We start from the raw sequence: 21,970 nt of genomic DNA, 5'->3' as shown, positions 1-21,970 counted from the left end.
GGAGCAGCCCATCTCTGTAGGGTGAGGAGCGGGATGGGCAGGAGGGTGGGCCCAGCCTGCATGGCTCTCTCTGGGTGACTCTCAGCCGCTCTCACATCCTCTGAGCCTCGGATTCCGGTAACCTGTGCAGGATTCTGTCCCCTGTGCAGAATGGGGGTGGGGGACCTTAGACCCTGCTCCTTGCTCCCACCTAGCACCTGTACTGACAGCCAGGGCAGGGCAGGGTGGCAGTGGCTGGGTGCTGAGGGGGGCGTCCCAGCTCTTGGTGGCCTCTGGGATGGCTTCCAAGCTTGGCTGAGAGCCAGGTTGCTTTTTACTGTCTGAGTGGGCTGAGCTTCTGGTCCTTGTCCCTGGGCCATTGGCGGCCTCCTCTGGAGGGGGTGGGGCTTTGGCCCTGAGGATCCGCCCACCTGGCCCTTGGTCTGGAGCTTGGTGCTCTGAGGAGGGCCCCACCTGGTGGTCTGGAGATGCTGCTTGCAGCCCCGCCTGTGGTACCAGGCAGGCCTGGTGGGAATCCTATCAGCACCCCCCCCCCCAGCTGGGGCCCCAGGCTGGTGCCATCTCTCCCTGTTGACCCCTGAAGCCTCAGCGGGAGCTTGTGATCTCTCCAGCGGCGGGCAGGTGCGCACACCTGAGCGGTTCAGGCTCTGTGCCCTACACTAATATAGTGAGTGCTTTAAAAAAAGCCATGATTGAAGTCAAATTAACATATTTACCTTCAGCGCTCTCTTGGGAACCGTTAGGGAATCACAGAGGTGCGGCGGCTGCAGCATTCGGTCCACCCCCAGGGGACAGGTGCTCCTGCCCAAGGTGCCCTGCGGCTCCCCTGTGCTCTTGGGGTCCCCAGATGAGGCGGGGAGGCCAGGTGTGGGGCTGTGTGCTGGGACTGCGGGGCCAGAGCTTGTGACTGTCCCCATGTCTCCATGTCCTGCCTGTGGCTGGGAGCACTGTCCCCTGGGGTCCCGTCTGGGCAGGGAGGGGACCCTCGCAGGTGTGGACAGCTCCTTAGGGACCGCACCCGCTCAGAGTTTCCACAGTGCCTCTGTCCCTGCTGGTCCTGTGAGTGCTGACTCCAGGGACACGTGGTCTGGGTTCCGGTCCTTGTCACTCATGCACAGGTGCCAGTGGGGCCCGGGCCCCATGTGCACTGTGAGGAGGCTCAGGGTCAGGCTGTGGGTGTGTGTATTGCTGACCAGCAGCACATGGGCCAGCTGCCCCATTGAGGCCCTGGCCACTACTCTGGCCACACATGGAGACACAAGAAGTCACTGTTCAGAGCATTTTGCCTCGTCTAAGGGAAGTGATGTCTTCCCAGAGCCTCTGTGCCTGGCCCCGGTCTCAGTCTCAGAGTGTGTATGTGGGGCAGCCAGCTCTGAGGGCGCCTGGCTCGGAGGCCTGGAGCCTAAAGCTGTGCTGTCACCACTTCCGGGAGGAAGCCTGTGACTGAGCTGGCCGCAGGTGCCCGAGGGCCAAGCTGTGGGCCGTGCACTTTCCAGGTCCCAGGTGCCACTTGAGGCCCCCAGTGCGTTGGTGATGTGAGCCCAGGTGGTGGATTGGAGTCAGCTCCCTGCATGTCCATCTTGGACCACTTGTAGAAACAGCTCTGCAGGAAACTGACCTGCTTCAGGAGCACTGGAGTTTTTAGCTGTGAGAGCCTGGGGCAGGTCGGGGTGTGACACTAGCTTTCCCGCCCTGCCCCCCCCCCCCCAGGCACACGTGGGCTCCTGAGACCAGCTGTTCGCATCCTGCTGGTGCACAGATGCAGGTGTTCAAACACAGCCAAGAGCACCTTTAGCACAGCAATGTGCCGGGTATGGGGTATACAGCTGTGACCCCAGCACTCTGGCAGACTGAGGCAGGAGGCTCCCAAGCTTGAGACTAGAATGACTTAGTGGGAACCTATCTAAAATAAATACACGGGCTGGCGCACTCTGGGTCTCGTCCCCAGGGCTACCAAAGAGAAGGTCACATGTAGTGAGCGGTGGCCTGCTCCTATCCTTCCAGATTCCAACAGCGCCCATTGGTTGGTACTGCTCTTGCTGTTGGCTGTTAAACTAGGGGAAGGTTCAAATTGACACATCACAGATCAGCACAGTTACCTTTGGTTTCTTTAGACGTTTTGCATGTAACTGTAGATCCATGCGTTGCCCTGAGTACCTCAGGGTGAATGATTCGACACACATTGTGGTTAGGTCCCTATATGGAATATTATTTAGCCACAAAAAGGAGTGGGGTGCGCTCTAAGAGGGTAAAGGTTTTATTTAACCTTGGAACTGGGTCTCTCTATGCCATGCAGGCTGGCCTTGACCTCACTATGTAACCCAGGCTGACTTCAAACTCCTGGTGATCCTCCTGCCTCAGCCTTCCGAGTGCCGTGCTCATAGTTACGAGCCACTTACATGCATGCACCCGGCATAAGTGTTCATTCCTTTTACCTTCTCATTTCACAGAGAACCCAGGGCCTGGTGCCTGCCCGGCTAACACCCCGAGCAGCCCCTCAGCCTCGGGGTAGATCTGCCTCCCCGAAGCTGGGTACAGACAGGGTCTTTGTGATGTTCTTGCAACCCTTGTGTAATGGCTGGGACAGGCCTGCGGTGGGCCTTGGTGCCCCTGCCTGCTCTGGGGTGCTCCACCCTGTTCTTGTGACTGTGCTGCCAGCCAGTGGTGAGCCTGCGCAGCCTGGTAGGTGTGGTCGTGGCACTCTCGGTCTGGGTGCCCTGTCCACGGCTGCTTTTCCCCAGTGGAAATTCCGCAGCTTAGTATTTTCCTGATTTCCATTTAGCATCTTGGTCCGTTCCAACGACTGCCTTTGTGGTGTGTGGCCAGCCGTGTGTCACCTGCGGTGGACAGCTGCCACGGGGCCACCTGCTGCGAAGCCGCTGCTGCCTTGGGGAGAGTCAGTCAGCGGATGTTGGCCCAGCCTGCAGGGTTCCCTGGGTTCTGCCCCACCCTGACTCCTGTTTGATTCTTTTCTTTTTTTTTTTTTCTTTTTGAACCAGTGATCGAACTTATGACCTGGTCAGGTAGGCACTTGTGCTGCTGCGCTAAGCCCCAGCCCACTGTTTAATTCTCTTTCTGGTTGTCTTAGCCATTGACGCTTTGCCTTTTCACATAACTTGTTTCTCATTGCTTCTCAGGCAGGAGCATGAGTCGTGGATTTTGTGAGCTGTGGATATTGTGGTTCCATTGCACCCAGTCTCCTGCAGTACAGCCCACAGTCCTGTGCAGCTGGATGCCCTGGCCTGCACTGGCTAGCCCCTCTGTTCGTTTGCACTCCTGGGATGGGGCTGGGATGAAGCCTGCCTTCTTTTTTTAAAATTTGATTTGTTCTCTTTTCGGTTTTTATTTTTGCTGCCTTCCTGTGGGCCACTTGAATTTTTGAAAATTTCCTTTTGATTTACGGGTGTTTTTTTCCTTTTGGAAACAGCATACCATGCAGTGTGCCCCTAGGGTCGTAATTCACGCGCTGTACAGCTCGGGGGTGTTAGCATATTCGGTGCTGCTCAGCTGTCACCACGATCAATTTGAAAACATTCCTATCACTCCACAGAAAATTCCATCTAGCAGCAGCCACCCTTCCCTCTGCTCCTCTGAACCCCACTTCTGGTTCTGGGGGGCCAGCGATCTTCTGTATGTCTGTAAATCACCTGTCCTGGGCAGCCCAAGTTCCAGCTTCACGTTTCAACCAGTGCTGTGTCCTTATCTGCCCGCTTGACCCGGACCTCTCCCTGCCTCCCACCGTCCTATGTCCGGGCTGGAACTGGGGCCTGGTACGTGTGAGGCGTGTACTCTACTGCTCAGCTGCACCCTCAGCCACTTATTTTGGTGCCAGCTGCAGTTTTCCTGGTGCCCAAGGATAGTATTTTTTCATGTGCACATTGGGCATTTGAATTACATGTTTGGAGGAATGTCTCTCTAGATGGTTTGCTCAGTTTTAAACTGGACTGCTTATATTTTTATTGTTTAGCTGCTAGATTTTTTTTTAGTTGTTTTTATTGTTTTGAGACAGGGTCTCACTATGCAGTTCAGGCTGGCCTTGAGCTTACATTGTAGCCCAGCTGGTCTCTAACTCGAAATGGTCCTCCTGCCTCAGCCTCCTGAGTGCTGGGATTATAGCTAATGATGCTCTTTTTTTCTTGTGCTTTTGGGTTTTGGTATCTAAGGACCCATTGCTTAGCTCTGGCATAGAGGTTTATCTTGTGTTTTCCTGTAACAGTTTGATAATTTCATTCCCACCAGGCAGACTGTGTGGTGGGGCTATTGTGTGCTGTGTGGGTGCCCATGTGGCCCAGTGGGCATCAGGAGAGGACAATGCTTGCCTCCTGCGATGGCCCAGGTGTCTTGTGCTTCAGCTGACTGTGGACAGAGTTTATTTAAGACTCCTCACTGCAGCCCATTGATCCGGGTCTTTGCGTCTGGACTCCACTGTCCTGGCAGCAATAGTAATTTTGCAATCAGGAGCCCCGGATGTTCCAGCTTTGCTCTCTCTGGGGTTGGCGGAGCCATCCTAGAGCCCAGTGTCTCTGCCTGCCTGAGGGTGGGCATGAGTGTCCCTTTCTGTGAGAAGCCAGCTGGGGTTGTGGTGGCCCCGCCCCAAGTCTGTTGTCCATGTGAGGAGTGTTTAGGGCGCTCCTGCCCCTGAATGCCATGTGCCTTTGGTTTCCCTCTCTCTGCTGAGACAGAGTGCTGAGACGGAGTGCCGGTGGCACCCGCCCATTCCAGGAAGGGTTTCAGTCATCCGGCTTCAGGGTGGGCAGCATGGCAGCAGGGGCAGTTCTTGGGGTGGACAGCTTCCCTGCACCTTCACGCTCCTCAGGCTCCAGTCTTTGGGTGGTGCCTCCCACTGCTCGCCCAGGCCTAGCTGGGATACAGTGAGAGAATCCAGTCACTACCCCCGCTTCCGGGTCACAGCTGCAGATCCTGCCACCCCGAGATCCCCAGGTACAGGCGTATAAGCTTTGGGGAGGATAGGTGGGGGGACCCCAGGGTGGAGACAGCCCTGACGCCACTGTGCACTTCTATCTGTTTGGATCTTTCATTTAATCTCACAAAAGCCTGAGGTTTCCTAGGTTTAGATTTCAGGTGGCTGCTGTGCTGCGTTTGACCCCAGGGCTGGGTGCTTTTTGGGCGGAGATCGGGAATCTTGGTTTGGCTCTGTCCCGCCCTGGTTGGTCCCACATGGCTTCTGCGTGTCGTCTTGAGTCCTGGGGTTGGTGGTTTCCACCATCTATCTCTTGTGGGCTCCTTGGCGCTGTCTCTGTGTAGGGCTGGCTTGACTCGCAGACCCTGTTTCCTTCTTGCTGTCTGCTTCTTCTTCCTGCCCTTGACCGATGCCCTCCGGCCCCTCCAGCCAGTGTGGGACAGAACCATGATGGGGTGGAGGACAGGGGCTCCTCATATCATTGGAGTGACTGTGCTTTCCAGGAGGGGAGAGGCCGAGCCCAGAGCACTTTTCTTGGCCCAAGTGCTTTGTCCTGTTTGGAGAAGGACCACTGTGCTGCTCGGGCTGGCCTCGAATTCTGGGCTCACCCAAGGACCCTCCTGCCTTAGCTTTCCGTGTAACTGTGAGGAGGGTAGAACATGGGCCTGGCTCACTTTGTGATGAGCTGCTCAGAGCTAGACTGTGTTTCCAGAGCGCAGGGATGAGTGTTAATGCATATGAACGCTGCTGGAGCCGGTGGTTACCACCTGCCCTAACGCCAGCCGTTTGAGCAGAAGTCTGGTGTGTCTTTGTTCTGGGAATTTCAGAGTCAGTCTAAAAGCCTTGTCTTATCTGTCATCCAGCCAGCAGCCCATTAAGGGGTTTTGAGGTCTAAGTGAGCAAAAACCCCTCTGTGGGGAGGAGCCCACCTTCGGGGGCGGGAGACCCAGTGCAGGTGGGAGGGGAATGGGGGTTCTCTAGCCCCATCAGTGCAGGAGTGGGTGGCCCCTGTGGTCAGGACTGGGTCTCCCCACATCGCCCTCAAGGTTTGCACAAGCCTGGCCACCGTATAGGCACAGTTGTTAGCTCACAGGGGCCTGGCAGCCACTCACTCCAGCCTGAATGGAAGAGGGGAGAGGGACACAGCCCAGACCTTGAGCACGCCAGGTGTGGAGAGACAGACGGCCTTGGCCTCTGCACAGAGGCTAGGGCGGGGACAACAGAGACACAGAAGGCCAGTGACAGCCAAAGTCTACTGATGACTGTGACCAGCAAGGAGCTGGGGTTCAGCCAGCTGCACCCCTGTGGGTGTCCTGTCCGAGTGGACTGTTTAGAAAGTTAACAGGAGCCCTGAGCATGGGGTGCCCAGGCGTAGTCCCAGCACTTCGGGAGTCTGAGGCAGGAGGATCCCTTGTACTCAGGAGTTCCAGAACCGTCTGGCAGCATATGGAGACTGCATCTGGTGGGGGAAGAAGGGAAGATGCCTTGGGTGCAGCTTAGTGGTGTACTGTTTGGGGTGCATGAGGCCCGCACTGCAGACAGAAGGGTGACCTGAGCATGTGTACCCAACTTGGAGTGACAGGATGGGCACCAGCAGCTGTGCCCAGTGTGGGGGTAGAGGCAGGACACAGCGGATTTTCCCCAAGAGTGAGGCTGGGTGAGGGTCTGGTGGCCAGCATGTCCCCTCAGGATGATCTTCCCCATGAAGGACATCTCCGTGTTTCGTTGGACAAAGGTGGAGGTGCCTGTGATGGGTTGAGAGAACCTGGGTAAACGGCCAGCTGAGGGCTGCCTGGGAGCTGAGTGCCTTTCCACTGATCCGTGTACCCCATCTTGTCCTGCCTGCCCGTCCCGAGCCAGCGGGCCTCTCTGTTCTGTCCCTGCTGTGTCAGGCCTGGGTCAGGTACACTGGTGCCACCTGGGATGTGCCTGAGCCTAGGGTACAGTTCCCTGTCCGTCACCCCAGCCAGTCCTCCTCCCTCCCTCCTCCCAGGAGGTGGCTTAGGACCTCCTGTGGCCCTGGTTGAGAGCAGGCTGGCCTGGAGGTGCCCTGCTGGGCCTTGGTCCCTGGCACAGAGGTGGCTGGCCGGGTCCTGTTTTGTTCCTTGTCTCGGCTCTGTCCTGGGCTGGGGACCCTTGTCCTCACACTATGATGTGGGCCAGGGTCATATGCAGCCTGAGGGACCAGCGTCAAGGCTGGCTGGCTGTGGGGTGTCCAGAGCGCAGAGGAGGGTGCAGGCTGAGGGGCTGCCAGGGACCCACAGGGGTCTGGTGGCACGGGGCTTGGTAGGACAGGCAGGACTGCTGGGCTCTGAGGGCCTCCAGGACACAGTGCCCACCTAGCATGCCCTCTACACCTTCTGCCTGAGAATGACCTCTTGTCTGTCTGTCTTTCTGCCCTCCCTTGCACTATGGAGCCCTGGCAAGGTGTCTGGTGACAGGACAGACACTCCCTCTGCTCTCTTGTTTTGGGCCACTCGTTTTGTCCGTTGTAGTATTAAGTTTTAAGCACAAAGCCCTTGTACCTAGTGGCTGTAGCCCCAGCCCTGTGTTTATTTTTTATTTGAGACAAAGTCTCGCCAAATCACTAAGTTACTAGGACTGGGCTTGAGTTTGTGATCTTCCTGCCTCAGCCTCCCAGAGTCCTGGGATTACCAGCATGTGCCCCCACAGCCAGCTTTGGGTCTGATTCTTGGGGATCCCACACAAGGCCTCCTGGTGTCAGCACCCAATACCCACTGGCACTCTGGTTTGTGTGGGGTGCAGGGGTGGTAGCTGCCTCCTGGATGTGAGACCCATGGGTGGCTAGGAGGGCCTGGGCCAGCCCTGCCTGAGCCAATGGGGCTGTGGCCGTCCTTCCTGGGCTGGGACTTGCCCCAGTGTAGCCTTGGCCAGGGCCTGAGCTGCAGGTCAGCCCTGCTTTCAGAGAGAGCTGTTGGGCCCTGCTGAGTGCCCTTGGAATCACCAGGCCGGGCAGGTTGTAAAAGTGGACGCCACACTGATGGTCGTTATTTCTCGTGCTCCTGATTACCTTGGACACTCCTGTGGGTTCAGAGCCATGCACAACCCCGGACACCCGCTGTGATCCCAGCTTCCCTCGCACCGGATTCCTGGGTGTCGTGAGAGCCCGGGAGGCTGGGCTGTGGCTGAGCTGCCCATGCTGGAGCCCCAGAATGATTATGTGCAGCATTTATTTGGCCCCAGCATTCTGCTACATTATCCATATTTCCTTTAATTTGTGGGATTTCTAGTAAATGGGTTTAAAAATAGTTCTGGGCGTGTTGCCAGGGCAGATGCGGGCAGCAGGAGTCTCCCCACCTTCCTCCCTGTCGGCAAGTGGGCAGCCCCTGGGTCACCAGGGCCAGCGCCTCTGACAGGGCCTCAAGAGCCTACCCATGGCCTAAGAAGGGCAGATGCTGCACCTCCCTGGCCGGGAAGTGAGGCTGGGTCTTGGCCGTGCCAGGATTGGACCTGGGATGCTTGCTGAGTGCCCAGGAAAGCAGGCACGGGGTTGGGTGCAATTTGTGAGGGGACTCCCCTGGGAACTCAGGACCGGGCTATGTCTGAGGCTGCCCCTGTCACATGTCTCCTGGTCATATGATGTGAGGTCTGGAGGGCAGCCTGGGGGTCACTGCAGCCCCTTGGAACAGCCATGTGTCTCTGCCCCTTCTGGGGTGGCCCAGGGTGTCCTCGATTCCTGCTCCACCTGGGCCTGGCTCTGGAGTGAGCTCTGCGCCAGAGCTGCCCTTACCTGGCCCTGGCATGGGGCTCTCTGGGTGTTAGCTGGACTGGGGGTCCCTGGAGCCCCAGCAGGGCACCTCCCACCCTGCAGTGTGTTTTGTGCCATCCAGGGCCTTGTATCATGTGCTACTGTGCAGACCCCAGGTTGGGCTGTGCTGTCTGACCTCTTCCCCTTCTTGTTCCTTCCGTCCTGTGGTCCCCACAGCCAGAGCTGACTCAGGTATCCAGTGCTATCCATGGCCTGTGCTGTGGGGTAGGGGTTGGGGAATTGAGTCTCGCAGTTTGTGGTCAAGTCCTGGCACTCGAGCAGCCTGGATCTGAAAATTGAGGTGCAAGGACCTGGGCCTGATTGCCACTGCCCACAGGTCCCTGTTGTTTCCCCTGAGCCAGTGGGCCTGGCACCGAATGGGTTGGGGCTGCCCGGGGTCAGGAATCGGGCCCTGCAGTGTGCGCTCCACCCTGCCCTCATGGGCTCCCACTCAGGAGCACATAGCTGGGTTGGGTCCAAGATCACAGGCTGGGGTCCCCTTGGCCACCTCACCAAGGGCACGGAGGCGGGGCCTGAGGTGGGGGTAACCCCTGCACGCGGCCTCTTCTTGCCCTGTCGCCCCCACCTGCCGCTGATTTGGTACTTCTGTGTCGCTCTGATTTACATTAGGTTTTTAAGCATAATTAGGAATGCAGGGGATCTTTGTGTCTTACCTCGCCTCTGACTATTTATGGCATGGTATGCAGATGAGGAGCGCTGTGAATATTAAAGATGGGTGTGCTGGGAAGTGCTGTCTGCCAAGAGCCAGTCGACCCACGGCCCAGCACGTGCTGGACACCACCCCCCTGCCTCCTGCCATGCTGTGCGGCCGCTATCCCACAGGCCCCCGTGCTGAGGCCCCAGCAGCTCTGGGCCCATAGAAGGCAGGCCGCCTGGTCAGCTGCCCACCCGGTCCTAGCCCTTTCACAAGCTGCTGTCCGGTGTCCCGGTGGTGGTGTCTGATGTCCAGGCTGGAGCAGGGAGACCCCACCTGACCAAGGCGGGTGGAGGGGCCTTGGTGCAGCAGGCGGGGCTGGCGCTGGCTTTTTGAGTTATTAAGTGGTGCCCGAGGGAGACACTCTTCAAGCTCCTGTTATTTAAATTACAAATACTGGTGAGGAGGGAGAAGCCGCTCTGCTCTAACCTCACTGAGGCCTTTGGGGCCTGCAGAGCCTTTCCAGAGCTTGGTGGGTAGGGCGGGGTGGGGGCTGGTGGACCCACTCAGAGCCATAGGTGTGACAAGGGGTTCGGCCTGTCATGGGGGCAGCTCGTGCCATGCCTGCAGGTGCCACCTGCTGGGATGGTTCCCTGGGAGCCGGTGTGGGGTGGCCCTCACTGCAAGGAGCACCCTGGGTGCCAAGTGTTGCTGAGTGGGGGACCCTGACATCCACCCATGCTGTGTGCTTGTACCCCTCCCCCACCTGTGTTCTCTCTGGGAACCTGGGAGGGGGGAGACTGATAAGCAGAATTCTGAGTTCGCAGATTCTGGCACGATGCCCTCTCCTTCTGGGGAGAGAAAAAAAAAGAAAAAAGAAAAGAAAACCCGAGCGCATGAGCATCCAGGCAAACGTTTGTTGGTGTAGCTAAAACCGGCTTTGTGGCTGCTGCTGTCCAGGCTTGCGTCGAGTGGGGCCGCTGGGCCCAGCAGGATGGGAACCTCTGCCAGGCCGTCCTCCTGCTCCCAGTGGGGCTGTGGCAGCAGTGTGGAGACCCCCACCCCATGGGTCAGGCCGCTTCCCTACATCTAGTGGGGGACTGAGGAGTCTGTGACCAGGGCCCTGCTGGGTGCCCCAGGTGGAGACATGGGCTGCGCAGGTACTCCCTTTGGGTCTCGTGATGTGATGCTGGAGAACCTGGGGTCAGTACAATGCGCCGGGGGAGGCTGCAGGTGGTACTCAGGCCCACATTAGCAGTGAAGCCCAGGGTGGCTTCAAAGTTCAGTGCAAACCCTGGGGCCTAACCTTGCACTGCCCAGTTCCTGGGGACCAGGGCACACCCGGCCACAGCTGGGGTCAGCTTGGGCACTGCCATCCTTGTGCTTTCCCCCTGTCTGGGGTTGCTGCTGTGATGCGAGCTGGATGCAGCTTCTGACTCGATGACGAGCCCGGGTGGTGCCACCTTGAACCTGGAGTGTCCCTTGCACTCCAGGCTGTTTTCCTCCCCAGGGGCAGAGCCCTGGGGCCTGAGGGGCTCCCCCTCCCTGTAAAACTTTTCTGGTACCCAGGCAGCCCCCTGCCTGCCTTCCTGGCTGTGCTGCTGCGCTTGCTGAGGTCCAGACCCTCTTATTAGGTGGGTGAAATTAAATCCTGCAAAGTAATTTTATTTAATTTCATTGATCTCGCCTTCCTCTCCCCACTGGCAGCATTCCGTGGAAGGAGCCCCTTCAGTTTCATGGTGGCGTGGAGAGCAGGGTACCGGGGTGGCTCTGGGATCAGCAGGTGGGTGTCTGTGGGCCTCATGCAGCCAGGCCTGGGCATCTGTGTCCTTGTTCGAACCCTGCCTATGGACAGCTCTGTAGGGTATCCCTGTTGTGGGCACTGCCCTAGCTCTGCAGTGTGGGGGACCCCACTCCTGGCCTGGCCCCCCTCACACACAGGCCCTTCAGACCCCAGCTTTCCCTGGGAATTATATGCAGAGACCCCACCCTCCTGTCACCCAGTTTTTCCTTTGTGTGTGTGCCTATGGGGTGAGGGAACCCCAAAGCTGGCTGCCATGGACTCTGGACTTTCAAGGATTTGGATTATTTTCATGGGTTTCCCAAAGTGGGTTCCATTCTGAAGGGCACTGGGAGCGGGTGGGTCCTCGGTACAGTGGCTGTCGAGACAACTGGGGTAAACTGAGGTCTCAGACTCCCTCTGAAACTCCCCAAAGCCTGAGTCTCATTGTGGAGAGGAACCAGTACAGGGCCTTGCTTGGGACTCAAGGAGGAGGGGAAACTGGGTCACAGGAGAGTGCTGGTCACACATGGAGTGTGGTGAATGCCACATGCAGGGAGCAGTGAGGGACCTCAGAGCCGCAGACCCCACCTGGCGGCTGCAGCACCAGGACCAGTCCCAAGGGCCCTGCTTTCCCAGCCTGGGCAGCCCAGCCAAGCCTGCTTGATTCTTTTCTGTAAAGTTCAGCTTTGTTCTTGCCCCACCAAGGCTTCTAAGAAAGCAACCTGAAACCAGCTCCTGTCCGGTCCTCAGTGGCCGGGCGCGGGCAGCATCCTTGCCAGCACAGGTGGCCTGGGGACAGCGCTGCAGAAGCGCCAGTTATCCTAGGTCCCTGGGGAGCCGGGCAGCCTGGTCATCTCCTGGGGACAATGGTCCATTCTCTGGGGAAGCCGGGACCGTGGGGCACAGGTCCCTGAGGTGTGAGCATAGATCTGCCTGTCTGGTCACGGTAGGTCCAGCCAGCACTGCCCTGTGGCCATTGTGTGCCCAGTGGCTGACCCAGGCCCACCCCAACTCTGGCTGTGTCTGCATCCACTGGGCATAAGCTGGTCCCTTGCACACAGAGGAGCCCCCCCCCCGCTCTGGTACAAAGGACCTCATGTCACGGCCTTGGCCTGGGGTCCCTACCACCCCCCTGCAGAGGCCAGAGGCTCCTGGGAGGCCCTGCTGGTGGGTGAAATGGTCTACAGACTTTGGGGGTCCTTGTACGGTATCACTGGGCAGCACTGAGCCCCCAACCATCCCCAGCAAGAGTTAGTTGGCCGCCCTGCCCTGGTGAGCCCTGGCCTTGGCGCTGAGAGGGACCTGGAGTGGAAGGTCTGCTCCAGGGAGGTCTTGGCTGGCTGAGCCCAAAGTCTCCATCGAGCAGTGGAGTACGGGCGACTCCACGCACACCTGTTCCAGTCCCCGTACGTCATCCATGTGTCCCAGCCTTGGAAGGCAGAGAAAGCACCGAGGGCCTCGTGCTCAGCCATGTCTGGCTTGGAGCAGAGCCTGTGGTGCAAATGGGGCCCTGAGTGGCTGGAGGGACTAGAGTGAGGGCCGACATGCTACCCGTCCTGCCAGCCTTGAGCCCACAGTGTCACATGTCAGACTGGAATGTGTTCCTTTTGAGGGGTCACATCTGGTGGTCAGACAGGGAAACTGAGGCAGCCCAGGCCATGTGACCCAGCACTGCTGGCCATCCCCTCCCTCCAGAAGGGCACCAGGGGCCCTGGGCGTGGGCCCTGCAGAGTTTCAACACAGAGCCAATGGCCAAGGCGGCCAGATGTTCCTGAGGACACAGGGCATACAGGTGTCCACCTCCTCTTGGGGACCAGGAATGTGGGCCAGGGCGATCATTTCTCCCAGAGCCAGGTGGGCATGGGGGCATGAGGCGGGACCGGCCGGCCTGCTGTCCCCACTGTGACTGTGATGGACAGGGGACACGTGCTCCCCTTCCTGCCCCCCTCCGCCCTCCCTGGTGTGGCTGCTCCCCTTTCTCACCGAGCTGTGCCCCCTCCATGCAGCCCCCTTGCCCAGCCTCCCGCAGCCCCGGAAGAGTTGAGGCTGCGCAGCCGCCAGCCCTGCAGACTGTTTGGAATAGTTTAAATGCTTTGACACCGGGCTGCACTGGGTGGCGGGAGACAGTTTACTGGGTAATTCATATGCAAAACTGCACTATAAATTTCCAGGCTGCGGAGTTGCCGAGGCACTGCCAAGCGTCCCCGCGTACAGTACAGTGTTTCTGCCATCTTTGTTTGCATTGTATGAGTCATCGAAAGTCTGTCTTGCACCAACACCCGGGGCCGCGCATTCCTCTGGCACCAACGCGCCACTGTTTTTAAAGCCGGGGCTGGGAGCTGGCATTTACTTCAGCTCCCGAATCAAAGGCAGCTATTCATTCCCGGAGCTGCCCGAGTGTTCGTCCGCATCCGGCCGCCTCATTGAGATGCTGCGCGCTGCCCGGGAGCGCCGGCCTGGGTGCAGCTGAGCTGCGGCCGCGAGCTGGGCACCCAGCTCCCCCCAGCTCCCGCGCCCTCCCCGCCCCAGGGCTCCGGCTCCATTGCTGCATTCCGGGAACGGCTGGCGGGCAGGCGGGCGGGCGTGTGGGGAGCCTGCCGGCCAGGCTGAGCGGCTGCAGCGGCTAAAGGTAGGTCCTCCTTCATGCCTCCCCCCTCCCTACCCTGGTCAGGCAAGCAACTTGTCCGCAGCATGGGCACTGCGGGCCTCCTCAGCATGGTGCCCACCTGCCCGGCTCCCGCACGGGTGGCTCCGCCCTCCTCCCCTGGGCTGCCGGCGCCTCTGCGGCCACCCACACTTTCCTCCTGCGGGACACAGCGGCCCTTTGTGCGGCCCCTGCAGAGTTGGGCTAGCGCCTTCTCTGGCCAGCCCCCGCCCTCTTCTTCACACTGTCGCCTGATAAACAGTGGCTGCCCGCCCCACCTCCGGGTGCATGGGGCGCCCTCTGAGACCCCTCGGTTACCTGGGCTGGGACGGGTCGGTGGGAGGTTGGCAGGGAGGGAGGGCAGACGCCCCTGCACCGGGCTGCAGCAGGCTCCAACTCCAGCTGCCCAGCGCTGCTCCCTGCCGGCTGCTTGCTGGGGACTTGGGTTGGGGTCGCTCCTGCTGGGAACAGGAGTGGCCAGCCTGGGGGGCACTGCACACCCGGAGCCTCTCTGCCATGGTAAAGGAGTGAAGGGTTGGCCACGGGTCCCTGCAACCTCTGCCTCTCTTGGCCCCAGCCCCTCCCTGGGCAGGGAATAGAGGCAGGGAGGGGCAGCCCCCCAGGTCCCGAGTCAGGCGGCTCAGGAGGATGAGGGGAGGCAAACTGGAAGTGCAACCCCTCCAGAGGACCGGGATGGCCCCTGATGGCCCTGCAGCAGAGGCTCCTCGACAGCCTTGAACTTTTTCTCTTTTCCATTGGAGAGGAGTTGCTGCAACTCTGCTGGCTGCAGCCCTGGCCCCTCCCCAGGTCACTTGAGCTGCCCTCCTGTTTCCTCCCTGTGACCCTGCATGTCCAGGCCTCTGTCTTGTGCCTTCTGCAGAGCCGGGGTCTGCCAGATGGCAAGTGAGCCTCCAGCTGGCCCCCCAGTCCGAGTCTGATGTGGGACCCCATTGCAGGAGGAGAATATATCTTCTCTGCCCTTTGCAGGGGTTGGGGGCGGCTTGGGCCTGAGGTGGGTGAGCGTGGGCTGGGACTGACCACTCTGTTCCCTCGCAGATGTGCCCCGCTTGGGCTGCCCCGCGCCGCGTCTAGCCCGCCTGCCTCGCTGCCCGCCATGTCTCAGATGCTGCACATTGAGATCCCCAACTTCGGGAACACCGTGCTGGGCTGCCTGAACGAGCAGCGGCTGCTGGGCCTCTATTGCGATGTGTCCATCGTGGTCAAGGGCCAGGCCTTCAAGGCGCACCGGGCCGTGCTGGCCGCCAGCAGCCTGTACTTCCGTGACCTGTTCAGCGGCAACAGCAAGAGTGCGTTCGAGTTGCCGGGCACTGTGCCGCCTGCCTGCTTCCAGCAGATCCTGTCCTTCTGCTACACGGGCAAGCTCACCATGGCGGCCAGTGAGCAGCTCGTTGTCATGTACACGGCCGGCTTCCTGCAGATCCAGCACATCGTGGAGCGCGGCACTGACCTCATGTTCAAGGTGAGCTCGCCCCACTGCGACTCCCAGACGGCCGTCATGGAGGATGCCAGCTCCGAGCCCCAGAGCCCCTGCAACCAGCTGCAGCCGGCTGCCGCCGCCACCGCGCCCTACGTCGTGTCCCCTTCTGTGCCCATCCCGCTGCTGACCCGTGTGAAGCATGAAGCTATGGAGCTGCCGCCAGCCGCCGGCCCAGGGCTGGCCCCCAAGCGCCCACTGGAGATGGGACCCCGGGACGGCATGGCCATGGCTTCGGGGGCCACGGTGGCTGCCAATGCAGCCCCGCTCAAGCTGCCCCGTGTCTCCTACTATGGGGTGCCCAACCTGGCCACCCTCATCCCCAGCATCCAGCAGGTGCCCTACTCCCAAGGGGAGCGGACCAGTCCAGGGGCCAGCAGCCTGCCTGCCACCGACAGCCCCACATCCTACCACAACGAGGAGGATGAGGAGGACGACGAGGCCTACGACACCATGGTGGAGGAGCAGTACGGCCAGATGTACATCAAGGCCATGGGCAACTATGCAGGTACAATGCACCGGCCACGGTGGGCATGGCGGGCAGGGCGTCCCCAGGGCGGGCAGGAGGAGTCCCACCATGGAGGAGCCAGGACGCTGTGTGTTTGTGTGTGTGTGTGTGTGTGTGTGTGTGTGTGTGTGTGTGTGAGAGGCTGACCGGCTTCTGTCAGCTGCAGGCACTCGTGCCAGGGAACCCTGTCTGACATCTCAGTGGTCGTCAGGTTTGCAGACTAGCCACTGGCTGCTTGAGGCCAGAGTGTCCCTGTGTGAGTTGCTCAGGACCCTGCATCTCCCGCCTCTCTCTCCACCTTCAGCCTCAGATTCCTGGTCCCCTCCAGGTCCTAACTTGGGTATCTTCCTGGGGCCAAGACTCCCCTGCGCCCGCCTCCCTGGGCCTGGCACTGACAGGCAGGCAGATGGTGCTGGGCACTGAGGGCGCCCCTGGTTCTGCTTTGCTGAGGAGGCTGTGCCCCTTCGGAACCGAGAAGCCCAAGGTGCCCTAGTTTGAGGTGCTGGCTGTCGCACGCTGCCCTGGAGACTGTTAGGTTCACTCTGCTTGCTAGTAGCTCCCTGGCTGCACTGTTCTGGAGGACACAAAGGTGCAGTGTGGCATGCCCCTATGTGTCCGCATACCCTCCTGGGATGCCCCACCCCACCTGAGGCAGTAGGAGCTCCCACGCAGCCTGGGCCTTGGCACTGATGGGCACCTCTAGAGCATTGGCCACGGCTGAGTGGCAGGGTCTAGGCTTCTCCCTGGCTACCCTATGCCGCTTAGAGCCTGTGGAGAAGCTACCAGCCCTGCTCCATGCCCCTGGGCTGCTTTACCGCAGGATTTAAGGGGATGTTGGGTGTTGCTTGGATTCTGTGGCACGGGAGGCTGTGGCCCTCAGGCTGGGCTGAGCTGTTTTCTTCCTATGCCGGGGTTGGGGCTGGCATCTTCCTGAGATGGCCTGGATATGGTGGACACACACTCAGGTCCTGTGGACCCCAGGAGGAAGAGGAAGGCCGAGAGCTTCCTCCTGAGACCACAGCGCTCGGGGTTCTATGGGCTACAGATCTTGGCCGCTGGGTGTCCTGGGATCCCTAAGGACCTCCGTGGTAGCTCCGTGGTAGCTGTGGATGGGTGGGTGCCTGCAGAGTCGGGTCTGGGCTGGGGACCGGACAGTCATATTCTGGATCAGCCCTGTCCCAGGGCATGGTGGACACTGCCGGAGTGAGAGGTCGGGGTTCCACACAATGCCCGTGTTCTCAGTTTCTGGTCAGCTGGATTCCTGCCGGGCGCCTCTGTGGGTTTCCAGAGGAGTGGGTGGCATAGCCTCACCCATGTGCATGCGAGGTGGGTATTAGAGATCTGGAGGCCTGGCTCTGCCCCACACATTCAGTGCCGGCCGGCGACTCCTCTCACCCCAGCCCTTCTTGTCACCAAGCTGTAAGTGGGGCAGAGCAGGGTGTGAGATTTCTTGGTTCAGATCTGGGTTATTGGCAGTGACGTCGCTGGCATCTCTGAGTATGCTGGGGGAAGGGGAGGCCCAGCAGGGCAGAGCGTGTCCTCGGCCCTGGCCCCCAGGCTGGCTCCTGTACCCTGGCTCCCCTGTCTGTCTCTGAGCTCTGATCTGGGGAGCTCCCAGGGGCCCTTGTGAGTAGTACCTGCTCCTTCAGCCTCGATTTTCTACCTGTAAGCCGAGACGTTGGCCAGCAGGGCCTAGCGTCTACGTCCAGCACCCATGGTACCCTGGGTGTGGTGATCCGAGGCAGCTGTGCTTGCTGGGTGCCGTGGATGGTGTGTCCAGGGCATCAAGAGGCCCCACTGTGTGCAGGTGAAGGCGATAGCCTTGGCCCGCCTCACGAGGCCTTTGCATCTCCTTTTCTGCCTCCTTAGCTCTCATCTCACCTTGGTGCTGCTAGTGCCTTGATTCGCCCTATTCTCCCCCAGAGGACTCTGAGGCCGAGGCAGTGTTGCCACTGGAGTGAGGAGGCTCCCTGGGGGTCACCCTGGTGCCTCTGCTGAGGCCTCCACTGTCCCCACCCACACAGGGCACAGGATGGGGGCATCTCAGGAACAGATAGCTGGGGTTGCATCATGGGCATCAGACACCAAGGTGCCCAGAGCTTCCGGGCTGCTGCCAGTGAGCTCTTCCTGGGGGTCAACCATCGTGTGAATACACATTGCACACATGTATCACACACCCATCAGGACATGGCATCCTGAGATGGATGTTGGACCTCTGTAGCCCCTCTGACACCCCAGTCAGGGACAGTGCTCAGCTGCAGGGGCTGGCGCCAGACAGGGGCAGTGAGGTCGCAGACGTCCTTCTCTGCTTTTCCCTGGTGAGGCAGTGTGGCCAGTGCTGGCTCCCTCCAGAAACGGCAGCATTGGGTCTGGGTCTCCAGGGCCTGGACGTCCACGTCCCTGCCAGCCACACCTGGACACCTTCCCACACCTGTGCTTGGGGCTTTCAATCCTAGTTCTGCCTCTGCCCCTTGCACGTCTCCCTCCAGCTGTCCTGCAAGCTCAGTGTCCAGCTTGGAACTGGCTATGACTTAGGGGAAGTTAGGACCACTCAGGGTCTGTGTGTGGCCTCATCCTGCTGTGCAGTGCACGAATGCTGGACCGACAGTGTGCAGAGCAGTCCCAGCTCGCAGTGCCTGATGTCCTGGCTCTGCTCCCTGAGCTGAGACTGTGTGGCCCCAGAATTCCAGAGGGAGACAGCGGCCAGTGCTTCCCCGGCCTGTCCTTTCTGGTGACACCTGTGCGGTCACCTGGGTGTGGCCCCTTCCCACACAAGAGCTGTCCCTGCTGTGTGGCCAGCAGGGTTCTATTTGGAATGGTCTTGCTGGCAGCTCCCCACGCTCCTGGCATAGAGCAGCTGGGTCCAGGAGGGTCCCCTGACTGACCAGTGGGCGGGTCACGGGTTGGAGGCCACTCCTGACTGCACTCAGAGCTCAGGCTACTGTCAGGTTTCCCTGAGAGGGGGAAGGGAGCTGGGCTTGGGGAGCTGGGGATGCAGTCCCTTCCTTGCTACCACCGTCCACACCTGGGGCCCACAAAGAGCCCCAAGCCCAGGTGGGTGAAACTGCAGGGTGGTGGCTCCCCCTTCTGCCTGGCCACACCCTGCATCACAGCCAGCTGGCTGGAGGAGGTGGCGGTTACTTGCCTGTTTCACAGCACTGCGTAGCTGCCCCGAGGGTCCCTCAGACCCTGGCCATGGCCCCTCGGGGTGGCCCTGGGCTGGCCTGCAGGTCCTGCCCCTCCCCAGCTCCCATGCATCTCCCATGCACCCAACTCCCTCTGCCCAGGGTTGTGTTGAGATCTGATGACCTGTGGCACTGTTACCCCGGGGACATTTCCTTGCCTGCAGGTCACCAGCCCTGGGTGTGGACTGTAAGGTGTGTGTTCAGAGTGGGGCTTCTCCAGCACCGTGGTAGGGGTGCCCACTGTGCACCAGCCTCGCCTACCTCAGCCCCCTCTTGCCAGGTGCCATCTGCAGCCCCCCAGCACCATGGGAGGCGCAGGCCAGGAAGCTAGAAGCAGTCAGGATGGGCGCTGCAGTAGGGACAAGCCTGGTACTGCCTAGGTGTCCCTGCCTTGTCCTCAGGCCCGCCTCCAGCCACTCACGGTAGCATCGTGGCGACTGGGGCCATTTCGCGTGGAGTCCGTCTGCTGCCACTTCTGTGATCCGGGTTCGTCCACGGGCGGTGTCCTTCCCGGCCACGCTGTGCATTCTCCTGGGTGTGGATGGACCACACCATGACAGATGCAGTGTCAGACCCTGGCTGTTTCCTGGCAGGTCACCGTGGGTTGGGTCTCTGCCTTGGTGCCGGCACTGGAGTGGCCCTGTCCACTGGCACCTTTCACTTCTGTCTACTATGCGTCTGCACAGAGGTGGACCGACTCTGCCTGCCGTTGGGCGTCCTGGCCACGCTGTGGTCACTGCTGCCGACTCCATCCGCTCCTCTGTGGTGCAGGAGGTGCAGTTCCGCCTTAGATTTCTGCTTTGTTTCCTGGCGCTCATCTGTGAATGGTCTTTTCCTGTGTTAGTAACTAATGTGACGCTTTCTTCAAATATCCTTTTTGTTTTTTGAGACGGGGGTCTCGCTGTGTAGTCCAGGCCAGCCTTGGACTGAGCTTGTGGCGATCCTCCTGCCTCAGTGTCCCAAGTGCTGGGATTATAGACGTGTACCACCATGCCCGACTCTTTAGATATTCTTGCCCGGTTTTTGTTTCTTTTGAAAGGGTTTGAGTTTGCTAATTTGTAAACAAGTCCCTAATGGAATGACCTGGTTTGTGTGATCTTGGTGGTGTCTTTCAAAGGCCAGAGGTCTTAGATCTGGACAGAGAGCAGTCAGTAGGTGTTTTGTGTCATTGCCGGGCTCTCTCGGCCAGGTCTGAAGCCCTGTGCGCCTTCCTCTCCCAGACTGTGCCTTGATCTTAGGTTTTGGCCCATGGCCTATGCTGAATCCATTTCCATGGCGATGTCTGGGTTCTGCTCTGCCCCATGTGTCCCCTCTGTCCAGGTCCTTGCCACTGGGTGGCCGGTCCCAGGGGTGTCCGTCAGGGTAGCGCTGGATTTGCCCCTTTGACTCGGCACCCCCCATCAGGTGGTTCCCCATTTTCAATGGGTAATGTCGTTCATACGTGTCACGTGTCACAGCTACACGGAGACAGAGCCTACAGGTGTCATACACCACACATCACACATATAGCATGCTGCAGTTTCGGTTCTCCTGTGCTCACAGCTGTGCAGGGTCACCAGGGTCCAATTAGAACATTTTTGTCACCTTTCAAGGAGACCCCATTCCCACCCTCCTCCCACTAGTGGCCAGATCTGGGCTGGGGCCAGCGGAATGTGGTGCTGGGCTGCAGGTGTGGCATCACAGTGTTGAAAGGTGAAACCACGCACTGTTTCTTTCTTGCTGGGTAAAATTCTGGAGCGTGGATGACATCCCACGTCACCTAGCAGCGCAGTGTGTCGGGCTGAAGACCCCGGGCTGCTGGGAGTCTGACCAGCCATGGGACCCCGGGGCACAGTGCTGATGTCCCCTCCTCTCCTGTCCCACCCTGCCTCACCAGGTGATCAGCCCTCCCTGTGCGTACCATCGGCACCCGGGTGCCAGGGCTGCCATGAGAGTGGGTGCAGCTGGAAACTCCCGAGAATGCTCTGGTGGGAAGCGTTGCTGTAAACCCCAAGGTCCTTCCGCTCCCTGCAGCAGCACTGGAGTCTCTTTCCTGAGGTCCCAGTCGCCCAGAGTCCTGAGTGGGTTCCAAGTGTTTCCCTTCTTGGTCATTGTGACTTTGGGGAGGAGACAGAGTCCCTTGGTGTCCCGACCGATGGCAGGCGGATGAGGCTCAAGAGTCAAGTGCGCTGTGGCTCAAGAGCTGCATTTCTGCTGGGTGGCGCTGGGCAGTAGCACTCCTGCCTGCCCGGCAGACGCCCGGGAAGAGGGACTCCAGAGCTGCTTTGGGAAGTGTGCGGACACCAGGCTAAGCATGTTAGAAGTGAGGGGATCCGTGGCAAAGTGTCTCTTCCATAGTAAACTGCCAGGTGTGGTAGCTCATGCCGGTAATGTCAGCACTCGGGAGGCTGAGGGAGGAGGAGTGCCATGAGTTCAGAACCAGCCTGAACTATGTAGTGAGGCCCTGTTTCCAAATCCTCCCCGCCAAAACCTCCAAACCATTCACCGTCTATTTTGCTCCTGCTGGCTGTGTGGACCTCGCGCTGTCCCTCGGAATTGTCCCTATCCCCTCTGGGTTTCGTGCCAGTGCTGACAGCTCCTCAGGTTCCTTTCCAGCCTTGTCCTGTCACTTCCGGGCCTCTGCTCTGGGTCAGATGGGGCGGCAGGAGCAGGCGAGCTGGGCCTCAGGCTTGGGCACAGAGACCCTTAGCACCGGGTACGATGCAGCTGTGGCCCTGGCGTTGCTGCCCTCCGCACCCTGCACCCCGCTCCCCATCTGGCTTTGCTGGGGCTCTGTGGTCTGCACAGCGGGCGTTCCCCACCTCGTGGGTCTGATTCACTAGTGTCGGCTGGAGGTTGTCAATGCCTGCGCTGCCCGTCGTGTTCCTGTTGTGTTTCCGGGGTTCCCCGGGCCTCGTGCACCCCATCCCCGGCTTGCTCGTGGAGCCCAAGTGTGAAGGAATTGGTTTACCAGTGGAGCCACTTGAGCCTGGAGTTGGCGGTTGTTAATTGTGGGAAGGTTTTTAATTTC

At 59.8% G+C, this 21,970-nt stretch overlaps 1 protein-coding gene across 4 annotated transcripts in view; it reads left to right on the top strand.

Moving 5' to 3' along the window:
* Window positions 1-21,970, top strand: part of Nacc2 (NACC family member 2) — a 68,497-nt gene that overhangs the window by 24,417 nt on the left and 22,110 nt on the right. For 3 of the 4 annotated variants that reach the window (XM_063244172.1, XM_003473116.5, XM_063244173.1), the window contains exon 2: window positions 14,829-15,775. In XM_063244172.1, coding sequence (XP_063100242.1) covers window positions 14,829-15,775 — 947 coding nt within the window. Of the gene's footprint in view, window positions 1-1,709; window positions 13,758-14,828; window positions 15,776-21,970 lie in introns of those variants that run through there. The other variant, XM_005005097.4, reaches the window with a different exon arrangement.

The sequence above is a fragment of the Cavia porcellus genome, unplaced genomic scaffold (assembly GCF_034190915.1).
Source record: "Cavia porcellus strain 051 isolate PalLab524CR breed Dunkin Hartley unplaced genomic scaffold, mCavPor4.1 scaffold_49, whole genome shotgun sequence".
NCBI classification, from domain to species: Eukaryota; Metazoa; Chordata; class Mammalia; order Rodentia; family Caviidae; genus Cavia; species Cavia porcellus.
This window is presented reverse-complemented; position numbering and strand designations above follow the sequence as displayed.